The following is a 25,019-nucleotide window of genomic DNA, read 5'->3' as shown; positions in this document are numbered from 1 at the left end:
TCCAATGCTTGCATCCATCTTGATACCAAATCATCTACTATTGGCATCCACTGGCATATTACTGAAATAGCCACACACCTTGTATATATAGTGAAATTTTTTGAAAAAGATTGAATAAAATAGAAACAAACTGCTTATCATTTCCAAAGGTCTACCCAGCCTATTTATGGTGAACACACAGGTAAAGATTACTCCTTCAATGGAATGAAATCTATCTAGGGATTCTATTTAAGGTTGAAATAAAAAATCTCTCTTTTTATGTTTGTTACTGGTATTGTCATTGTTATAACTGTACATTAGGAGCACAGTTAAAATCAGAAAGAATGATAATGCATGGACAAGAGTATAAGAGTATAGGGCAAAATATGCCTTTTTATCACTATTCATGGGTCTCTCTGAGAGAAAGGATACCAAGGCTAGAAAATGCATTCTTGGGATAATTATAAAAAAATGGGCTCTTGTTACATTCTTTTATGTTTGAACCCCTAATTCTGATTAAGCCCTTTCAAGAACACATTTATCATGCTCACAACAGCACCAGATCAAATGAATTGAGCATGGAAAAGACACTGAAAAATGCATTTATTAATATGAATCCAAATAAGAAAAAACATTAGGCAAAACTATACTTTAAATGTTTTCATTATAGAAAATCCCGGCTGGGCACCATAATCCCAGCACTTTGCATGGCTGAGGCAGGCAGATTGCTTGAGCTCAGGAGCTTGAGACCAACATAGTGAAACCCCATCTTTAGAAAAAAATACAAAAATTAGCCAAGTGTAGTGGTGCACACCTGCAGTACCAGTTACTCAGGAGGCTGAGGTGAGAGGATCACTTCAGCCAGGGAAGTCAGGGCTGCAGTGAACTGAGATTGAGCCACTGCACTCCAGCCTGTGTGACAGAGTGAGACACCATCTCAATAAAAGAAAAAAGAAAAAATAAAAAAAGAAAATCCCCAAATTTCAGGCATAGACAGAAACAGGGAAAATAATCTATTTTCATGTACCTATCACCTAGCTTCAATGATCAACTCATGACCAACCCTGTTTCATCTACACACCCACCCTCACACCTCTTTATTTAGAAGCAAATCATTGCATCTGTAAATGTTTCAGTCTGTATCTCTAAGAGAAAACAATATTCCTTTTTAATTTTTTAAAACTGAGTTCTTTGTGTTAAAACAATATTATTTTAAAAAGCAAAATCATAATACCATTATCACACCTAGAAAATTAACAATTTCTTGATACCCAGTCAATGCTCTCTCTAATAACTCTCCGAACAAGACTACCATGCTGCAGTGCTATTTAATGAACACCTCACAGAAAGCTGGTACTAGTGGGCACAGAGATAAGAAAGGGAAGGGGAGTTTCAACTACTTGCCTCATTTCCTCCTGGAAGCCTGTTCATGTGGACCAGCTGACCTTGATCATCCAATACCAGTTCGGTGTAAGTCAGCATGTCAGAAGGCAGAGGGGGAGATGGAAGAAATGCTTGAGTGGACATAGACTCCCAGAGTTTGATCAGGGACTAGTGGAGAAAAGAAGTTTGACTAATCAGTGACAATAACTTCAATATAGACAAAAATAATTATTAAGATTCAGTCAATCTGGTTTTGCTTTCTTTTCCAAGTGTTCTGCAGAGTGTAAACATTAGACTAAATTCTCCAGCTCCCATTCTCAGTTAAAATAGATTTGTAATTATTTTTTACGTGCCAAAAGTCAGGCACTTTCCCAACAAACTCAAACTACTGAGTGATTCCAAATCAGCACCAAAGCATTAACAAACAGGAAAGACCCAACACTATCCTAGGAATACTAACATTAGAAAACTAAGTAAGTAGCATCAACTCCTTAAAACAAAGAAAAAGAAAATCCTAAAGAAACTTGACAACAAACGAATATCCAGGAAAATTACATGACACTCAGCTAATAAAAAGAAAATCCAAGAAGGCCAGAATGAAGTTTCTACTAGAAATTCCAGGGAAGAAACCTCTTTCTAATATTTTTCATAGCTGTAGGACCATACACAGGAATTAGCTCACTAGACGTGTGTGACTATTTGTAAATGTGCAGATCAATTCTGCTCAGTTTTGAAAAAAACAGACATACCTATTCATTTTAAAAATATTATAATTTCCATTCCCAACTTCCTATAAATAAATCCCTCGTGAAGTGAGAGCTAGTTCAGCTCTTTCTTTGCTTGCCTCAAAGCAACATTTGAAGCCCAAATGACTCATACATACCCATGTGTCCTAATCACTGTATTTATGCCTATTACATAGGAAGAATTACTTAGAATGTGATTTATATTATATTTATATAGAATGTGATTTATATTATATTTATAGCACTGGCATTGGGAAACAGAAGTAACACTCAGCTTTTAGGCTAGCAATGCTACAAAAGGGAAATACCAAATGAAGGTATCTTTCAGGAGACAGAACTTGTAAACAAATGGTTGCATAGAGGTAATCTCTTGTATTTGTGAATAACACAGAAATTCTACATAGACTGTTTACTAAGGCCACATATATTACTCTACTAAAATTCAAATGTGGTAATACTGGTAGTATTGACTAGGGAACTTGGAAAAATCCTATATTCATAGATTTTTTAAAAAAGGACAAATTCAGTATTCTTTTGATACCTTATTCTTTATTGGCTGCATTTTCTACTGGTGATATACTTTTCTTGTCTTCTATTGATAGAAGAAAAATCTGCGGCATAGAGATGATTCACCATACAGACTGAAGGAATTTATTTTCATATAGAGGTTGAGATTCATAATGTTGTATTTTCTCATGCTAGTTTTTATTCAGCTATAATAAATCTCCCACAAAAAACTTATACTCTAAACTGTGTACCATGAACTCTATATCCATTTGTCTATGCTATCTATATTGATTCTCATCATATTAATCTAGGCTATCAACTAGGAACCAGGGTTATCTTGGAAAATGAGAACTAAAGTACCAGATCTCTTTTTTAATATCCATAATTTGAATACAGACTTAGGAAATACACATATAACTCTTCACACAAGTCACTGTAAACTATCACCACAGGCAAATCATCTTAGTTTACTCTCTCCTACTCAATAGAGACTTCTATTCTCACCATTTCTCTCATTAATTCATAAATAACCATCCAATATCTGAGTTGGCAGTCACCAACCCTCAAATGAAACAGAAATGAAAACAGTGTCAAGATATTTCTTGCCCTTTGTGGAGTGCTCCATTCTAGCCAAAACTGCATCTGATGGAAATTCAGGGAAACCGTGCCTCCTTAGAACATGTCAGACCCTCCGGTTCGGCATCTTACCTGCCGAAACATCTCTGGGATATCATATATGTATGTTGTCCCTAAGGATTGCGCCTGGAACCTCTTTGATTGCAGCAGGTCTTTGGTCACATAAGGAGTATTGATTAACATTCCATGCAGTGGTCCCTGTTTGTCTCCATATGCCTGAAACATGATCTGCAAGAAAAAAAAAAAAAAGGCATGGGGAGTTAAGAGACAGAAAAAAAAAAATCAGAGAACTGCCTAGAGGGGCTTTTTTGCACAAATGCTATCTATTTGAAAACATTTTTGGTAGGTTGAGTAGCTGAGCTATACCTCTTAACATTGGGTACTTGGTGGTCTCACCTCTCCACAGATTAACCAACTCCAAAAATATATATATATAACCAGCCATACACCATAACTGCTCTCACTTTTAGATTAGTTGAAATAAACAACAAAGCAGGCTGGGTGCTGTGGCTCACAACTGTAATCCCAGCACTTTGGGAGGCCAAGGTGGGCAGATCACGAGGTCAGGAAATCGAGACCATCTGGCTAACACGGTGAAACGCCGTCTCTACTGAAAATACAAAAAAATTAGCCGGGCGTGGTGGCGGGCGGCCGTAGTCCCAGCTACTCGGGAGGCTGAGGCAGGAAAATGGCGTGAACCTGGGAGGCGGAGCTTGCAGTGAGCCGAGATCACGCCACTGCACTGCAGCCTGGGTGACAGAGCAAGACTCCATATCCAAAAAAAAAAAGAAAGAAAGAAACAAGAAAGCATGGTGCACATTTCACATCTCAAAGACAGACTGACCATGCTAGCCATCTAAAGTCAGTTGAATGTCATATACTCAGAAATGAAGTACATCAACTAACTAGTCTGAGCAGCCCTAGTATTGAAGTTGAAGAACAGCTATGCAGTAAAGATAATTCTCTTCTTTCCCCAATGGCAGAAGGCCAGATCAAGACTCTACTATATCATCTTTGCTTTAGTCCTTTAGTCCACTTGATTAGATGGTACTTCATAAGTATTATTATCTATGCAAAGGCTTCAAAGATTTCTGCCAGAAGTGGATTTCATCCATCCATCTAGATAGTTAATTCTTGTTAGCCCATGAGACATAGCCTCATATTTTATATACAGTAAAATAACTATATTAAATTATGTATATTAAAAACATATACATATATATACGTATTTACTTCTCCTTAAGGTACTGTCTACAACTAGTGAATTGCTCCTGTAATACCTATATTGTCACATAATGAAATCACTACACTGGTTTTTAATCATTTTAACTCAAATATTTCTGGAGGAGTGCTTCATACTCCATATATTTAGATAATTTTATTTGCTTATGAATATTTATAAGGGATGTCATTATTTCAATTCAATTAATATTTATTGAGTGCCCAGAGGTTGTATAACACTAAACTAGGCACTTTATGCATGGATACATAAAATATAAATTTCCAATGCAGTGAATACAAATGGAGATTGGGATGTAAGGGTATGTGTATACCTACATATCTATTCAGACCTACAAAATAAGCACAAGTCTACCATTAATGAATAGATTTGTGAACCTGATATATATGCACAAGAATAGAATTAAGTACTTTCCTAAATCCTGGGTACAGTTCATCTGTAAATCCTTAGCCCCTTAGCTCAGAGGAATGAGTGTTCTGCTAATTTGTCAATCAGGTCCTACTATGAGGAAAACATGTCTCAGGCTGCTTTAAAGGCCCAGAGACTGGAGCTCCCAGTCCCCTTCCATAAGGTCAATAGGAAAAGTCACCCTGGTGGAAGCAGAATTAGTAATGTCTTAGGAATGTCAGAGTAAAAGCAATAATGTTTTAAAAGAGATTCAAAGTGTTAAGTAAGGCAAGGGTACAATATGAGAAAACTGTACTTAGCAGGTAAGTTGAACCAAAATAAGACAATGGGGTAAATGCAGCAGCTTCCTAGAACTGCATTTCTTGTCTGCTAAGAGAGACAAGACCTGTAGGTATAGGGTTTGAGGCTCAGTTTGGCCAAGTTTTGGGATGAAGACACGCTGGTCATAGTTAAGCAACATAATCGTGCACTGAGGAAGGGGATTGGAGAAAACAATCTAGGTACATATGTATATTGCTGGCAGAAATTTAAATGGTACAAACATTTTGGCAGTTTGTCAATTTCTTATAAAGTTAAGCATATACTTACTGTGTCCCAGCAATTACACTTTTATGCATTTACCCAAGAAAAATAAAAATATATCTATACAAATATTTGTAAATAAATGCTCACAGCAGCTTTATTACTACTAATAGCTCAAACTAGGAAATAAAACCCCAAATGTCCATCAACAGGTTATTTTGGAAAATAAGAAAATGAGAACTAGAGGGCCGGGCGTGGTAGCTCACGCCTTTAATCTCAGCACTTTGGGAGGCCGAGGCAGGCGGATCATGAAGTCAGGAGATCTAGACTATCCTGGCTAACATGGTGAAACCCTGTCTCTACTAAAAATTTTTAAAAAAAAAAATTAGCCGGCCGTGGTGGCGGGCGCCTGCAGTCCCAGCTACTCAGGAGGCTGAGGCAGGAGAATGGCATGAACCCGGGAGGTGGAGGTTGCAGTGAGCTGAGATCGTGATCATGCCACTGTACTCCAGCCTGGGCGACAGAGCAAGACTCCATCTCAAAAAAAAAAAAAAAAAAAAAGGAAAAGAAAAGAAAAGAAAACGAGAATTAGAGTTTCAGTCCTTTTTTATTTTTTTACAGTTTTTTTTGAGATGGAGTTTTGCTCTTGTTGCCCAGGCTGGAGTGCAATGGCGTGATCTTGGCTCACCACAACCTCCGCCTCCTGGGTTCAAGCAATTCTCCTGCCTCAGCCTCCCAAGTAGCTGGGATTACAGGCATGCACCACCACGCCCAGCTAATTTTGTATTTTTAGTAGAGATGGGGTTTCTCCATATTGGTCAGGCTGGTCTCGAACTCCCAACCTCAGCTGCTGGGATTACAGGTGTGAGCCACCACACACAGTCAGTCTTTTTTAATATCAATAATTTGAATATGGACTTAGGAAATATACATGTAACTCCTCACACAAATCGTTGTAAACTATCATCACAGGCATGTGGTCCTAGTCCTACTCAATAGAGACTTCTATTCTCATAATTCCTCCCACTAATTCATACAGAACCATCTAATATCTGAGTTGGCAGTCACTAATCCCCAAATGAAATAGAAATGAAAACAGTGTCAAGATATTGCCTGCCCTTTGGGGGTGCCCCTTGCTAGTCAAAGCTATATCTGATGGAAACTCTGAAAAGCCTTGTTTCCTTGGAACATGTCAGAGCTCCCGGTTAGTCACCTCACCTGCCAAAACATATCTGTGAATATAAACATTTTGATAAATGAATGTAAAAATTTTGATAAATCCATAAAATGGGGTTGGGTATGGCAGCTCATACCTGTAATCCCAGCAATTTGGGAGGCCAAGGTGGGAGGATCCCATGAACCCAGGAGTTTGAGACAAGCCTGGGCAACATTGTGGGACCCTATCTCTACAAAAAATTTAAAAACTAGCTGGGCATGGTGGTACACACCTTCAGTCCCAGTTACCTGGGAGGCTGAGGTGGGAGGACTGCTTGAGCCCAGGAGGTTGAGGCTGTGGTGAGTTATGATTATAATACTGCACTCTAGCCTGGGCAAAATAGTGAGACTCAAAAGATAGTCTCAAAAAAAAAAAAAAAAAAAAAAAAATCCATGAAACGGAATACTATTCAAAAATGAAAAGGAACATACACATAATCTATGTAACATGGCTGAACCTCAAAAATATTACCCTGAGTAAAATAAGCTAGACACAAACTAGTACACATTGTTTAAATTCTAGGACAGGCAAAACTAATCTATAGTGACAGAAAGCAGATCAGTGGTTGCCTAAGGCCAGGGTTGGCGCTTCTACCTTTGACTGCAAAGGCAAATAAGAGAACTTTCTGCAGTGATGAGATGTTATCTACGTGATAGTACTTACATGGTGTATACATTTGACAGAATGAATTGAACTGCACACACAAAAGGAGTCCATTTCTTTACATGTAAATTGCACCTCAATAAAAGCGTTATTTATTATTTTTAGAGGCAGTGTCTCACTCTCTCGCCCAGGCTGGAGTGTGGTGTCACGATCATAGCTCATTGCAGCCTCAAACTCCTGGGCCCAAGTGATCCTTCTGCCTCAGCCTACTGAGTAGTTGGTACTACAGGTGCATGCCACCATGCATGGCTTTTTTTTTTTTTTTTTTTTTTTTGGTAGAGACAGGGTCTTGCCTTGTTGTGCTGGCTACTGTCAAATTCCTGGGCTCATGTGATCCTTCCACCTTGGACTCCCAAAGTGCTGGGAATACAGGCATGAGCCACCATGCCCGGCCCAAAGATGATTTTAAAATGCTATTTTTCTTTTCTTTTGAGATGGATTCTTGCTGCATTGCCCAGGCTAGAGTGCAGTGGCATGATCTCGGCTCACTACAACCTCCGAACCCTGGGTTCAAGCAATTCTCCTGTCTAAGCCTCCTGAGTAGCTGGGACTACAGGCTCCTGCCACCATGCCCGGCTAATTTTTGTATTTTTAGTAGAGATGGGCTTTCACCTTGTTGGTCAGGCTGGTCTCAAACTCCTGATCTCAGGTGATCCACCCACCTCAGCCTCCCAAAGTGCTGGGATTACAGGCATGAGTCACTGCACCCAGCCTAAAATGTTATTTTTCTCTTACACTGCACATTGGAAATCAATTCACTTATGCAATGGATTACCCAAATCTCTTCTCCCCATTATGACTGCCTGACATCAGTGTTCATTACAGCCTACAGCTCAAAGACTGTACAAGGAAAACGAAACAAAATAAAACTCAAGCCAATCAACCTTGTTCCTTATTGGCAGATGAATAAACGATGTGCTAGGGCAAGAGGCTGATAGTAATAGGAGTTCCTGAATACTCAACTATCTATGTTAGTTCCATTTTCTACTATAATGAACACAGGGACTAAAAACTGGTAAAGTATATGTTTTAGAAGTTCGTAAAAATATGCACACATTTTATATATCACACAACTTTCACCAGAAGCCATCAAAAAGATTTCAGAAAATAATTTCTGACCCATAGTCTGCTCCCTCAGAACCCTGTACTTATTTATAATAGCACATATTTGCCACAGAGAAACAAATCATTTGTCTTCTTCCATTGTGTGTAAATTTCTTGAGTACAGTTTGCTTTTTGTCTTTATATGCATAGTGCCTGACATACTATAAGTAGTCAATCAATATTAAATTTAAAAAACAAATGAATGAATAACAGACATGGTTCCATATTAAATTCATACAATGATTCATTAGAGAAAGGGAAAAACAGTTTGACAATAAGCACCATGTAGGCATTAGGAGCACCAGAACTGGGTTGGAGGCTCCTCCTTTTGTCAGTTTCCACCTCTAGCCACAGGCTCAAAAGTTAGTTCCCATGTGGCAGTGGTTCCTGAACTCTCTGAAGTGAAGAGCCTGTAGACCACTTCCTTCAGGGCTTTTAAAATATGCAGGACGCTAGGTAAAAGGGGTTCTCCTTCAGGCTGAAGGTGGTTTATTCATTCTTTCAGATGCTTATTGTGTGCTTATTTTGTACCATGTGTAATACTAAACCCGATTGAAGGCATCTGTGCCTTTCATGTTCCTGTGTCACCATTAGCTAGCATGAGGGAAATCTCAGAGTTTCTTAATAAAGGAAAGGAAAAAAGAAAAGTAGTTATGAAGAACATATTTATCAAAAACATTAAAATCTCAAGTGGCCATCTTACTTTTCACAAGAATAGACCTGCCTTGAAGCTATTGTAGAAGTTAATTAAAACATCCCTACCCATCGAAAGCTTTGACTGAAAATGTCTTTAAAGTTGTACTAAAAAAACATCAAATACAGCAAAAAATATTGAATACTCTTTCTCTTGGTCACCACTCACGCTCTTGCGCACTCTCTCTCTGTGTTTTTAACTGCTGACTTCTCATAGGATAGATTTCTCTAGCCACCTCACTGGGAATCAAAGCACAAAATGAAAGGTCATTCTGACAACGGTCCAAACTGAGATTTTTAAAAATTCATCTTCAAAAGATTGAAAAATATATTTTCCTGACTCTATTCCTGGATTTAAAAGGATATAGATAAAAACAAGAAACACATAATCTCTCCCTGGCACCCAAAGCATGGAATAGACTGAAACTCTTGTTTATGTATACTGGAGCATGTTCATCCTTTAATCAGAAGAAATGCAATTCTTGAATTCAGGTCAAAGCCATAAAATAATATCCTAGTTCTTCAAAAATGTGAACAATGGTGAACCAACCTAATTTCAGTATCATAGTAACAAGCCCAAATATTTAGAAACCGACGTAGTAAAAAAGATTAAAAGGGAATTATCTGCTTCACAGAATTAGTGTACTGACTCACTTTCTATTTTTACATTCTCAATTTTCCTACCTGAAAATGGGTTTAAATTTGCCACTTTGTTCTTGTATAATATATGACACCCTGAAATCTCTGAAGGAAAGGAAACAACATAATAGATAACACAGTAAATACGATAAAAACAGATACAGAACACAATAGATAAATATGATAGTCACTGATGATGGTAGGGCTCACGCCACTATACTATGTTGAAATTTTCCTTCTTTAACATAGAAGTTGGCGACGTAATCCAACAATTCTCTTTTCCTCACTTGTCAATGAGTAGTTTAATTATGGTGAAAACAGAAAGGATGCATCTGACCGGAGATTAGATTGCTGAAATAACCCACGAGCCCTCTAAAACAAGAGCCCTAAACTGCAGAATAACCTCTGGAGTCAGGTTCACTTGGCATCTGTTAGTGCTCACCAATACATAACAAATGGTCAATGGTTTTATAACAGCCATGATAGAGAACACAGGCACATCTTAAAAGGCAGATGAAGTTTTTCAAATTCATACAATCATTTAGTCTCATAGAGGATAACCCCACCAGGTAAACCAATGGGATTTGTGAGTTTGGGTCTTCTATAACAAGGGCCAGTGTCTTATCTGTAGGACCAAATCGGAACTCTGAGGAGCCTGTTTGAGTACTGTACCTGTGCTGTCCTGGAGTCAGTCACTTCCTTGTATAGGCTGATATCCAAGTAATAGCCAGACTCGTTTGTCAGGAAGAGGCGGATGGGAATTGCTTTTCCAGTTGGTGTCAGGCGAATGTTGATTTTCAGTTCTGCCTGGAGGACGCGCAATTTCCACAGGCGACTTCCATACCGCATTACCATGCTCCGCACAGATTCCTCAATCTGACACAGACACATTACCAAGCACAAAACTTAAATATCTTGTAACTACGACCTGTTTCAGATCTGCCCATATTTGAGATAGAAAGGCTAAAAAAAAAAAGAGGTTGGTTTGTGGAGATGCACACCTTACAAAAAGTGGTCAGATAGTTTCTCCCCAAATCTATTCTTTCTTGGAACAAGTCAGGGACAATTTCATGCTGGCCTGGCATTGCAGTGGTTTTCTCTGGATAACAACACCCAAATCTCTGCAACTCACTACCCTTTCCCAATTACATTCATATTCTATATCAAAGATCTGCAATATCTAAAATTACAAGCCATGGGATTTAAGAGGAAGCCCCAAATAAGAATAAAATCTCGAGTTAAATAGCTATTAAGTAGCATTTATATGTATGGTAACTATGTTTCATTACACTTACAGGACTTTAAATCAACATAGCAATTACCACCATGAGCTTTTTTCCATACAATTTTATTAAACTTTATAATATATGTCTCTCGGTAAATTGCATAAATTAAAGAAAGGCAAATTGTAGGTGGTGCTAGAACATTCTCTCTCAACAGAGCTCTGAAGCTTGGCCACTGCTAAGTCAATCTAGGATTTAAGAAGATGGGGCAGATGTTCCCACGTTTCCCTAAGTTTATACCAAGGCAGCTTAATGCTCTTAGTTTTTAGAGGTAGGACAGTTATTTTAACTAAATGACCTTAGACATGATTTCTTGTTATTTACATACTAAAGCAAAACTTTTTTTTCCCCCAACATGGCTGCATAGAACATAATGCAGCTAGAACATGTTATTCGAAATTAATGTTTCCTTAAATGAAGTATCTTTCTAAAATGCTTCCTCAACTTCTTAGAAAATCTCAAGAATATCTTACATTCCCTTTCTCTTGTGATTCTTTAGTAGTATGTGCCACCCTTGCAGTTTGTTTCTGCACCACAGAATTTTAAGTTAGAATGAATTTCAGGGAGTTAACCTCTATTATCACACTTAATTGCTAACCAAGAGACATTTATCCATTCTTTTCTTAAGGAAACAAAAGCCAACAATCTTTATGTACAGAAAATTGGCAGCTATCTATCATTAGAAAAGCAGAGTCAGTGTATGTAGGTGGTTGGAATGAAAGCTGAGGCTGATCTGAAAAACTCAGAAAAAAGGTAAGCCAAATCTAAAAAAATACAGCTGTACAGTGTCCATGCCACGTTTTAAGTCTCCTAGCTTATTAGTGCCAGAATGCTTAGGAGAAGTTTTTTTTAAACTAGATGATGCAATTTGAGTCAAAAGAGTAGCCCTGTCCTTGGCTTTCCTTACAGACAAAAGCAACCCATCATTACTTGGAATTTTGAAGGGAAAAAGGTAGAAAACTACTTCTCAGATCTCAGATACTAAGTTCAAGAAGCAAAAGTCTACCAGGCATGATGACTTATGCCGGTAATCCTAACACTTTGGGAGTCTGAGGCAGGAGGATCACTTGAGGCCAGGAGTTCAAGACTAGCCTGGGCAACATAGCAAGACCCTGTCTCTATAAGAAAAAAAGAAGAAGAAGAAGAAAAAAAGCAGCAGCAGCAAAAATTCATGCCTACAGTTGATCTTGAAAAAGGGAGATACTGGTTCTCCTATCCAAATTCCACAGTATCATGATAGAAAGAGTTAGAAGGGGCCAGGCATGGTGGCTCATGCCTGTAATCCCAGCACTTTGGGAGGCCGAGGCAGGCGGATCATGTGAGGTCAAGAGTTGGAGACCAGCCTGACTAACATGGTGAAACCCTGTTTCCATTAAAAATACAAAAATTAGCCGGGCGTGGTGGCAAACGCCTGTAGTCCCTGCTACTCGGGGAGGCTGAAGCATGAGAGTCTCTTGAACCTGGGAGGTGGAGGTTGCAGTGAGCTGAGATGGTGCCACTGCTCCAGCCTGGGCGAAAGAGCGAGACTCTGTCTCAAAAAAAAAAAAAAAAAGAAAAAGAAAAGAAAGAAAGCATCAGAGGGAGCAGAAACAGAGAGCAACTTGTCTTTATTACACCGGGGATAAAAGGTCAAGTACAAAATCACCTTGTTTTTCTTCCTTAAATTATATACAATGCATTTTAGAATAGACCCTCAGGGAAGAAAATATACATAATACATGTGAAAGTCCTTATCAGCCAAATTCTCTCCCTGTGGAAAAACACTAGAGAGAGATAGGTTAGACACTTTGAGAAGGTGCATTATCTCACTAAGGCCACCAGGTAATGAACATTTAGTGCACAGAAGCAGTAATTTAGCCAAAATGCTTAGTAACAGTAAAATTAATAATTCCAGATGAGAAATAGTAAGGAATAATACAAAACTGGACCACTATTACAGTAAATATCATAAAACAGGTACCAACAAAAGAAAAGGTTTTCACGTTTTTGTACTGCTTATAAGTAACCAGCAAGCTAACACCATACCACCTTCAGCGTTGAGAACTGTTTTTTTAATGGCTATATCAAATTTTTGACATTGTCCCAGAAACTCAATCTTATAAATATTCTATAAACTTTACAGATTAAGGGCTCAACAGCCTGAACAAGAGTACCTGTTTCCAAGTCCAAGTGAGATAAATATGAATGAACTTCTGTGTTTATGCTTGCTAGTGCTGGGAGAGAAGCTAAGGAGAAATGTACCTTTGATGGGTCCATGATAACCGTGGGCACAAAGTTGAGGAAGATGTGGTTACAGTCAGTGCGGACATTTGTATTGTTAAAAGCAACTTCTAACTCATCCATGGCTTCCAGGAGTAGCCGTTCCCCTTCATTTTGCAGATATTCAAAAGAAGCTTCCTACACAGGAAGAAAATAATCAACATTAGTGTATTTTAAAAGAGGCAATAAAGAAATGGCTATTATAATCACTTAAGTGGCAGTATGTCATGAATCATAAGGCACCTGGTGAAGACACTATCTTTCTCCCTAGAGTCAGTCCAGTAACCACAGGGAGTAGGGGCAGGCAAGGGTCAGATAAAGAGTCCATGTCAGCCCTTTCTCCTTACTCTTAGTGTTATCATTTCCTTCCAAGAGGTAGAAATGCTGGGCATCCCCATAGCTGTAAGTTCAATAGGATGATATTTCACATATGCCAAACAGAGCTATTTAGAAAGGAAAAGCTGAAGAAAGGGTACAGCTTTGGGATACAATAATAATGAACACATCAGGAAGTGCCTTGCTATATACAGACACTATCCATACCTCTAGACAGGTGTACAATGGGATCGCCTCTTTCCTAACTTATCTCCTTATGCTCTATCATCACCCAATTCGTCCTGGGATTTTTCTGTTTGTATGCTTTTTCTTTTCTTGAGTGCTATTATGCTTCTGCTACTAAGAAAAATCAAATTAAAGTGGAAAACGAGCCTTCATTTTTAATTTTTTTTCAGATGCACTTTCTGCTTTGTACAAAAAAAAGCCTTTATTATATGAAATATTTACTTTTGTAAACATTGAAAGAGAACAAGAACCTTGATTCAAAAAATGAAAACCTGATTTTTTTTTTATGCTCTCTCTCAGCAGAAGCATAAAACCTGATTTTGAATCATATATATTACTCTGTTCCTTCCCTCAGGGATGACATCCCATTAAAGTACAGCACCCACCTTGGTGACCAGATCAGAATGCCTGATGATTGCACGAACAAAGAACCTGTAGTCTGTCACTTCTGTGCCCACTTCCACCTTGGCTGCCCCGAGATACAAGTGCATCTTGTGATTAGCACATGGAATGGCAGTGAGGTCAAAATTTCTCATCCGGTTCAGCTCTAACTGGAAAGCCAGAGCAGGCTCCAGATGACGATAGATACGATCCTCCTCAAACTGAGTACAAGAATCAGAAAAAACAGCTCACAAGAGGCAGTTACAACATTATACTATGAATGTGGATGTAAAAGAGATGCCTGAAAATAGAAACATAAGCTATGATGTGCTAATGAGCAACAAAAATGAGCTATGTTCAAGGCTAATGCTATAGCTTACGTAAGATTAGGCACTAAAGTACCTATTATATATGTACTTTATAGGATGATATTCCTAAACTTTCATCATTCATGCTTTTACAAGTGGTGATGATATGCATTAAAAACTAACCAAAAAACCTCAATTTCCTTAGAACTCCTGCAGCATTTAATGTCTTTATATAATTCATTTTTATATTAATTACAGACTGCTTCACATTAATATCTACTTCACATGCCAATATTTTGTGCTTACCTAACTAATCTAAAAGTTTTCTCACTTATGATAAGTACAAATGACATAATAAATACTCAACAAACAAACATCATACAATGTTTTAATTAAACAGATATTTGGCTTTGGAACACTGTATCCATAGATATATAATTACTTATAAATGTTTTTTAAAAGTTGTACTGGTATATAACTTTACTGTATTTACTGTATATGTACTGTATGTTTCAGTGAAACTAAATTATTTTTCTGGAATACATGTCAATTGAGTGAATGGAGAGAGAGTCAAAAATATAAGCCGGTAACAGGAAGAAAGCAACATGGTCTGAAGTTTTGTATTTTCAAATTGAAAAACAAATGCACATCAACTAGAGTTGAGTATCGGTGAACTATTTGTAGATAACAAGAATGGTCCTTTAATATCACATCATTACGATTATTCTACAGAACAAGGATGATTTGGAAAGGTATCACCTTCACTGAGTAGCTCAATACATTTGGTTGTTTCCTAAGCCAAACTCTTTCAGAAAGGAATCGGTTTTAGTTCTAAGACACATGTAAGGCAACAGGAAGCACAAGTTCAATAAGAGAAAAAAGAATGGCAAGAAGAACATATGGCAAAGATAAGTCACTCTTGGGCTTTTAAGAAAAAGTAATTTTTTTTTTTTTTTTTTTTGAGACAGAGTCTTGCTCTGTTGCCCGGGCTGGAGTGCAGTGGCCGGATCTCAGCTCACTGCAAGCTCCGCCTCCCGGGTCCACGCCATTCTCCTGCCTCAGCCTCCCGAGTAGCTGGGACTACAGGCGCCCGCCACCTCGCCCGGCTAGTTTTTTTGTATTTTTAGTAGAGACGGGGTTTCACCGTGTTAGCCAGGATGGTCTCGATCTCCTGACCTCGTGATCCGCCCGTCTCGGCCTCCCAAAGTGCTGGGATTACAGGCTTGAGCCACCGCGCCCGGCCAATTTTTTTTTTTTTTTAATAGGAAAGAAATCAATCCTTACCTTATCCCTTGCTCGGAATGTAAAAAATTTAGGGAATTCTCTCTGTATTAAAGAAGGGGGAAAATGTGTCAGAAGTTCATAGACATGGCTCTTTGGAAACAAACATATAGTATAGAAACAGTTAAGCATTTAGAAGACAGTTTTCTAGAAAACATGCTTCTTACCTAAGCTTAGTCCAGGAAATATGAATGATCCGCTGCATAACCATCACTTTGACCCCATTTCCAAATTTGAGAATCACCACATTATAAACCTAATTTTAGTATCTACCTTCTCCCAGGGGGAAAAAAAATGTACATATTTTTTAAATCTCCCAAGTGAAAAAAAATTTTTTTGCTAGGTATTGCTCTTGGCACAATCCGGCAAATAAAACCAATATACCCTTATGCCGAGTTACTGGACTGATTTCCCAAGTTTCTCTTTAAGAAACTCTTAAAATGTAAACTAGTCAGACAGTATAGAGCGCTCAGTCCATGATTTTCACATTCCTTCTCAAGTCAATAATGTCAAGGGTTTAAATGATAACATTTGAAGATGAAGAAAAATATAAGATACTACCTTGGTCACTACCACTATATGTATAGGAAAGAATGAGGTGGAACTAGTGAACTTGTAATCATTAGGTCTTCCTGCTTCTTTGTAGGGCATTATACAAGAAAAAAAAAAAAAACCAATTTACTAGAACCTTATTAATTAACAAAGATGAATTCAATTAGCAGAGTTCATTAGTTTCTGAAATTTAACTTACTAACGCCAAATACCCCTGTTTCTCGGATGGGAAGCTCTACTGGCAGTGCTGAAATCAAGTCATTACTATTTGCCTCTATAGGAGGTTTCATTAGGCATCTTCTTCATTATGAGTGCAATATAATCAAACACTTATCAGTACAAGGCAGAGAGACTGGGACTAGCTGCCTATATATCCTCAATGACCTTTAGGAACTGTGAAGGAAACATGGACTGAAAATCTTCTGGTGGCAGGTACTCTCATGTGTTGTCCCATCTGATGCTCTCAACAACCTCTAGGGGTAGATATTGTGACCCTCATTTTACAGAAGCCTTGGCTCAAGTATATGCTCAGAATCACAGAGCTGGAAGATAAACCTGGGTCTCTCTAGTGCCAGAGCCCATGCCCTCTTACCTCTCAAGGGCAGAGTATTACCTTTCTCTTTTTACTATAATCTAAATCCCTCATTTAGAGGATTTCTCTTTGATGAGACAAAAACACAGAAATTAAGACTTTAAATTTAAAAAGGATAAAGCAAACAAAGCAAAACTCATGCTGTAAACCTGTGGTTCTTGAATTTCCTGAAAATTTCTTGAATACGTTCCGTGTTATACCTCACTCTCACCTTAACTAAAGCTTGCACAACTAATAAATCTTTTTATCTTTTCCTTGGTATTTTAACTGTAAGACTGCATTTAAAAGGCTCCTAGGAGCTCATTTACCAACCTCAGGGAAATTCCTTTTTAAAAGCCTTTTTAAAGTGGATTTTACACAGTACTGAACTTCTCCTAATGAAGTTTTGTTCTAAATAATTCTCTGACCCCTCCTCCCTGCCATAAGAGTGAAGCACATGGGGATGACTTCAAGGTTAAGTAAGATGCATTCAGCTGAGGTGTCAGTAAATATCATGCTCATGGTTTTATATAACCTAGTTTTGGTTTTATTTTAGTGAGGTACAGCTTTCAGAGCATTACCTAAAAAGTAACACATGTCAAAAAAGGAAGAATGACAAAATCTTTCCATGGAACTCTCTGAAATAAAAGTCAAGGAAACTGATAATATGATATTTTAAGCATACACTTTTCTATTCCGCCTGAACTGTTATTAGCTAATTAATTAAAATGTTTGTTTAGGATGCCATTTATTTAATTATGCACATTCGTAGTATCAAAACCATTTCCTTTCAAAAACAAAACAACAGTAATAAAAAAATGCTTTCTTTTCCACTAAACCAATTAAGAAAATTTGTAGTAACTGAAAGGCATATAAAGCAGTTTGAATGGAAACGCCTTTAATACAAATAATGAAGAAACTGACTGATTCTTGGCAGAGGTGGGCAATGACTACCAATTAGAAAAACCATTTTCATTAAGGTTAGCTAAGAAAAGGTGTCATGAGATCATATAAACAACCTTTTTTTTTTTTAAACTTCTGAGTAAATTTGTAACTCCCTGGTAAAATCCTCAATTTAAGTATTAAACATTCAGAACAAGAGATGGCAAGAACCTCTATGCAATGGAAAACTGGGACAATTCTTCAGTGACTCGGAAGTGTGAAGACTGTTATAGAAAGTAATCTCTTTTGGCACTCAAAAACCACAGAATCACAGAAAACACAGAAAAGAAGAAATCTAAAAGTCTGATCGTACGGTTTTAGTAAATTCTTTTATCCTATCTCATCCTCATACTGCCAGTGTTTCCACTGAAAGCATTCATGCTTATTCCATCATCAATGTATTTGCTTTCCAAGCATTCTACTACTGTCATGGGCAAATATCATAATTGAATGTACACAAAGAAAAACCCTCTTAGTGTTCTGGTACCAAAAAACAAAAGAATGCAACGTTTCACAGGAAGAAATTATGCCCCTGCTGTGTTCTAATCAGCCAACCATCATCAAGACAATCAAAATAATTTGCCCAAATTAGCCAATCAAGACACCCTGCAAATCAGAGAATGTGAAAACCTGCAACAAAAAAACATCATAGCTGATTATGATACTAATAATCGTGTTAAAAACCTAATGAGATGAAGAAATTGGGAGCTTGCTGGTGCAATTCTCTTTTACCTCAACATGCTGAGAACTAATTATATAGACTGTAATTAAAACAAAAACCCAAACAAACCCTTCTGAAAACTAATAGTTGGTCCACTACCAAACAGAACTATTTAAAAAAAAAAAAAAGAAAAAAAGAACTACTAATTATGATAACTGCTCATGACAGTGAGCTCTTCCTTCAAGATCCAAATAATCCAAAACATTTCATTTTAAAGTGGGAATCCCACAACAGTCATTAAACAACAACTCTCTCAGGAGATTTGTAGACTTTTTTTTTAAATCTCATGAAATTTTACAAGAACAAAAGGTAACGTTTTATTAACAGATGTAAAACTGTTTGATTTAGAATCTTATCATGGTTTTAGGACCTAATGGGGATAAGAAGTCCTGAAAATTTGTATTCCGATGTCCTTAGTGAAACTTTGCCAAAAAAAAAATATGGAAACTTAAAAAAAAAAAAAAGCATAATATTATATCCCAATTAGACAGCACTTTCTGGTGAATCTTTTGGAATTCCAGACCTGAAATGTGAGTGAAACTAAGAGAGAGTGAGTCCATAAGTTTTAACTAACAGAAAACTGTGGAGCTGCAGTTTAGATAGCTGCAGAAATTCAAGAAGCCTCTTTTGCATTCAAGGCTTTGATCTTTTTTCTCTTTTTTTTTAACATCTTGTCCATTTTTTTCTTTTATTTTTTATTTTCAGATGAACATCATGATCTACTTTCTTTTTTCTTAACAAGAAGAATATATTTACAAAAAGAGACTTGTTTTTCCTCAAAGTTTCTGTTTAAATATCAATGTTAGGCAGTTCTTCAAGTTCCATTATGGGCACTTGATTTAATTAGATGGTTAGGGAAACAGAGTCAACTCCCAGCTTCCTTAACACTGGTGAAGACTGCTGTCACAGAAATAATCTCCAGGCAGGGTCAAGAGACTAGGGTGGCAACAGACATACCTGTGGGCAGCTATCTGGGACAACTGCAGTTAAACTACGAAGTATTTTAAATGTTTATAGCAATCATTGGCATCCGAATCAGTACCTAACAATATACACAGCTCTCTAGGAACCTCTACTCTGGCCCTCATTTGTCTTGTTCTGGTTCTGAGGCAATCTGAAAGACCAACAACTATGTAACAGCACAGCTTGCTTTATTCCACTAACCAATGTGCTTGAATCAAACTTGGTAACCTTCCTCCTCTTCTTGCCCCTCAAGTGCAGATTCTCTCTTCCATTCAATAATATAGGAATTTCACAGCATAGGACGGGGGAGGCTGCATACATCACAGTGGATTACCAAGAAGCCAGAGAGATCAAGGGATTCATCTCTGACACTCCCAGAAAGCTTCCTCTTTTTCACAGTACACTAGCTATGGGGCAAGCACAATCAGATGACATGACAGAGGCTAAGCATCCTTCATGAATGTCAAGCTACCATCAGCAAAAGAACTCACAGCAGCACCATGACAGTGACCCCCAGATTTGTACAGTTTCTGCGAAGGCTTCCTGGCTAGTGTAGATCCTGGATTGTATAGAAGATTCTAGATGGAGTTCAGTTTAATAGTTGCCCTTGCCAAATCATTTATCATTTTTAAAGGAACTAACATAAAAACACCCCAACTCCTCTGCCACTCAATTCTTCAGAGCAAATCTAGTCCACAATTAAACCTTAATGTTTTCTTGCTCTAAAGCAGCTTTTCCTACATTCATGACAAATCAAGTCACTTGATAATTTAACTGATTTCCCACTTGATGCCACTATAAATAGGAATCAGACAATGATTGTCAGGGAAGACCCCCTGCTGGCCTAATTTTCTAGCCGATTTTGCCTATACATGTCCCTATTAAACCTAAATCCAGAAATATCAGGACAGTAGAGAGAAAAAAATGTTTTAAAGCTGTTAAATATACTCTTAATATTAGGGCATATTTATAACTATACACTATAGATTCAGAGATAAGTTTTTTTATGTGTGTTACATATATGAGAAAATGTCAGTGAGAACTAATCACTTTGGTTTTTTAAAAATTTTAGTGCACAGTTTTAGTTGATCAGTGTATTTATTATAGAAACCAGTTAGTGTACTATAGATGTGAAGACTCCATCAAATCCATTAGCAAAAAGGAAAGCAATTTTACAAATTTAGTGTTATTCCCTAGAATATGCTATTATTCTAAAGTCTGTGATAAAAAGCACAGTAACATTTAAGAACGTAGCACAATACTTTTCTAAAATCCAGAGCCTGGCTCTGGCATGTCTACCTTAGTTCTGATCAGCATCTACCAGCTACAGTGTTTATTCATGGGCTTTCATATTCTATCCCCAAGTATCAATTTTATTCTCTAAGCTCCTGATTTTTCTTCCTAAAGCCCTAGGGTTCTTTTTAAGCTCCTCATACTTCTCCACTGACTCCGTTTCCTATCGAAAGTTATTGATTGATATATAGCTACACTCTGCTTGATTTCCTGACATCAATAACACAGTCATGTAGTCCACAACATTTCCTAAAGCATTTCAGAAAATCTTAGCTCTCTTGTTTCTCTATAGACTAGACCAACAAGATGAACTGTATGAAGGAAAACAAAATGTCAAGTCCTAAAAACCTGATAAACAAAAAGGTAATAAAAGCAATCACACATAGGTTTTTGACTTTAGAAAGTCCTTTCCAGAATCTCAAATGCCATCTTCATTGTTGCAAACAAGCAGGGCTTAACAACCAAATTATCTTAATTGCTAAAATCAAACCAAACAGGCCGGGCACAATGACTCACACCTGTAATCCCAGCACTTTGGGAGGCCGAGGCGGGCAGATCACCTGAGGTCAGGAGTTTGAGACCAGCCAGGCTAACACGGTGAAACCCTGTCGCTACTAAAAATACAAAAATTAGCCAGATGTGGTAGCACACACCTGTAATCCCAGCTACTTGGGAGGCTGAGGCAGGAGAATCACTTGAACCCGGGAGGTGGAGGTTGCAGTGAGCTGAGATTGCACCACTGCATTCCAGGCTGGTCAACTGAGCAAGATGCCTTATCAAAAAAAAAAAAAAAGACTTAGCTACATTAGAATCAATTTTTATGAAATATTTTGATTATAATCAGTCCTTTTGAAAATGACATGTTGATTCCAAACTGGATTTCTGTCCTTACTGCTGTCACTGTACTGGGTATGACCATATGGGTATACCACAGTTCGGATGCCAGGCTATTAACTTAATTCTCTTTTTGATAAAAATTTTAATCTCATAAATATTAACAGTTAATTCAGTTAAATGGGAGAATAAGCAACAAAGTGTTTAATTTTTACTTATTTCCTGTTCCTAGGATTAACATAAGACAAAAAATAGCAATTTGGCTCTGTCAAGGCATTTTAAATAATAAATCATTGTTCTTTAGAATTGAGAATTCTCAATAAAGAAGCCAAGACCACAAAGTGCAACTGGCTGTTCTTGATTATGGATTCACTATGAGCATAGAAGAAATTACTAGTTAGCTTGTTTCTACCTTATTCGTCTGGATAAATGCTTATGTTCATTCTTAACTATTTCTCAGAGATACATTGAGAATTCATTATAGGGTTAAGAAAAAAAAGAAAAAACCTTTAGCTGGAATACTTGATATAAGAATTAAAATTTTTTTTTTTAATTAATAGAGGACGGGGTCTCATTATGTTGCCCAGGCTCATCTCAAACTTGTGGGCTCAAGGAACTTTCCTGCCTCAGCCTCCCAAAGTGCTGGGATTACAGAGAACTGAATATTTACTATAATAATTTATAAAAGAAGAGGACCAAACATCAGTCCAGCCTTTCTAACATATATTCTGTTTAAATAATCAGTGGCAAACAAATAAAACAGTAAGTAGTCTTTCATTATTGTTCGTTTTACTTACATGAAATCTCCGATCCACCTCATAGTTGACCTGTTTTCTGAAATCCTTTCAAATAAAAGACAGAAAGGAAGGAAAGAGCAGAAATTGGCAATCAGTAACAAAATCAAAAACAAACTGAGTAAAAGATGATGAGTTAAACTAATGTTTTTAAAAAATTAAACTTATAGAAAAGTGGTTATTTCTCTGCATAAATTCTACTAGTAAGCATAAGATTGCAATCCCATTTTTTATTAAGTTGCAGCAGCAGCATAAGAAATATTAAAGAGGTACAATTCACATGTCAATACCTTTTGTGCAACGAGGAAAGTAAGGCGCCGGATCCCATGGTCAACCAGGGTAGCTTTCTAGGAGCAAAAACATGTAAAACAGAAAATAGATGAGATTTCCATTCATTCTAAATTTTATCCCATTCATTCTTCATAAGGCTTTGATGGAGTTAAACATCCTTTTTGAATATCTTTATCTTAGCTTAGTACCTTCAAACTTGAAAGTGAACAAATTTCAACCTGGCTCCTAGGACTAAGTCTTATGAAATAAATTTTATATTGATTTGGACAAAACTGAAAGAGAACTTTGTGGAGGAGAAAGGGTCATATGAAGTCAATTAAATTACCTCAGAACTGATTTACATAAAGGCAGGCTGTGACACAATTTCTGCTTATAGAAATCATACTGTTGGGCATGTATTCAAATGTAAACATTAACATTGATAAAGAAGCTAAATGAAATAAAGTAGAGAGAAAAGGACTTTCCATAAAACATAAATCACAGGTCCTAAACTGTTTAGATTGTAGATATTACCTACCATCAGATACAGCATCCCTAGAATTCAACCTAACAAATTGTAACCTTTCAGTTTTGATACAACAGTCCCCCTTACCTCACATGAAGGCATTTTTTAAAAAGGTTCCTTTTAAAATTGTTAAGAGCAACATTTAATAGGCCTTTAAATTTAGGAATTATTCATATCTCCACTAGGCATAGGCAACTAGTATATCAGAAGTCAACAGAAGGCTGGGTGTCTTGGCTCATGCCTGTAATCCCAACACTTTGTGAGGCCAAGGGGGCAGATCACTTGAGGCCAGGAGTTTGAGACCGGCCTGGCCAACATGGCAAAACTCTGTTTCTACTAAAAATAGAAAAAATGAGCCAAATGTGGTGGCATGTTCCTGTAATCCCAACTACTTGAGAGAATGAGGCATGAGAATCGTTTGAACCAAGGAGGCAGAGGTTGCCAAGATTGCGTCACTGTACTCCAGCCTGGGTTGCAGAGTGAGACTGCCTCAAAACAAAGAAGTCAACAGACACCAGTAGTTTCAACAGACACCAGTAGTTTCAAGACACCAGTAGTTTCAAGACTTACGAGTCTTGGGCCCCCGGACCTAAGCCTTCCCCTTCCCTATATTGTTCACTTCCCTATACTGTCCCTTCAAAAGCCAGAGACAAAGAAACAAATTAATGAATTAAGTAAAAGACACGGGTTTAGAGGTCCCTAACAAAGAAGGATTATAACAACAAGTAGAAAAGCAACCCCACCAGTTGAATGACCTGAGAAAACATATAAATAGTACAAATAGAAAACAAATGTGGACTTTCACAGCCTACATCCTGACTTTAGTTTGACCACATTTCTTGCTATAACTCTTACCAAGAGATATGTTTATATGTCAATTCTTAACATTCATGATATTATATTTTTTAATTCAAATTGTCTTCCCCTTATAAAGTAGCACATTCTTGGGTTATTTCTTCCAATTTCTTCAATTCTGCGATGGCATTGCTGAGTAATAAAATAATTTTATTAACAGCATAAACAAAAGATAACTGGAAAAATTAATTTTCTATAAGCAAATAATAGAATAATAAATTATCAGGCCAAATATAAATAAATTTTGGTTTAACTGCTTTAAAAAATTATTTGTACTGCCATCACACTCCTTGCTGTAAATAACCAAGTATTGACACTACAATATGAAAAAAATGTGTCAAAAGAAAGGGGGGTTTCTCAGTGTGGCCAGGAACAGAAATACTTCTTCTGACATCAACAAAGATTCCACTACAGTCAAGTCCTTCAAAGACAAGCATCAATAGCTATGTTCTGGCAAGGGAAGAAAATAACTTTAATAATGCCATGATTTAAAATCAAAATTGTTATTGCTTTTAAAATTCCACAAGTGGCTGACAATAACAGCAGAGCAACAGGATTCTGATTACATTGTAATAATGCGGGTCTCACAGCAAGTCCACAGCTATTACCCAGCGATTAGGCGTCAGCACCTGGAGAAACTCCATTTACACTGACTGCTTCAATCTCCTCCACAAGTCATTTACAAATATATGATCCTAATTTCTATGAGAGAAAAAAAGACATGCTGGGACTAGAAGATTATTTGGACAATTTGGATCAACCTATTTGATAGTTTAATGTGTGCTTTAAAAAAAAAACTTTTTTTAAACTGCTAGGAGCATGATCATGAAGTGAAAAACAAAACTAGTTGCCACTTCATCTTTTTTTTTTCTTAAATTGCTTTTCTTTC

General features: G+C 37.2%; 1 protein-coding gene across 5 annotated transcripts in view; it reads right to left on the bottom strand.

Moving 5' to 3' along the window:
• Positions 1-25,019, bottom strand: part of ACACA (acetyl-CoA carboxylase alpha) — a 344,091-nt gene that overhangs the window by 96,664 nt on the left and 222,408 nt on the right. For all 5 annotated transcript variants that reach the window (XM_031934241.1, XM_026456734.1, XM_023204709.2 and 2 more), the window contains 8 exons: positions 22,770-22,826; positions 22,483-22,527; positions 15,813-15,854; positions 14,226-14,441; positions 13,261-13,416; positions 10,409-10,612; positions 3,324-3,479; positions 1,384-1,530 (listed from right to left, as the gene is read on the bottom strand). In XM_031934241.1, coding sequence (XP_031790101.1) covers positions 1,384-1,530; positions 3,324-3,479; positions 10,409-10,612; positions 13,261-13,416; positions 14,226-14,441; positions 15,813-15,854; positions 22,483-22,527; positions 22,770-22,826 — 1,023 coding nt within the window. The remainder of the gene's footprint in view (positions 1-1,383; positions 1,531-3,323; positions 3,480-10,408; positions 10,613-13,260; positions 13,417-14,225; positions 14,442-15,812; positions 15,855-22,482; positions 22,528-22,769; positions 22,827-25,019) is intronic.

The sequence above is a fragment of the Piliocolobus tephrosceles genome, chromosome 16 (genome assembly GCF_002776525.5).
Source record: "Piliocolobus tephrosceles isolate RC106 chromosome 16, ASM277652v3, whole genome shotgun sequence".
Taxonomy (NCBI): Eukaryota; Metazoa; Chordata; class Mammalia; order Primates; family Cercopithecidae; genus Piliocolobus; species Piliocolobus tephrosceles.
The sequence above is the reverse complement of the archived record's forward strand: the minus strand, read 5'-3'. Positions and strand labels throughout refer to the sequence as shown.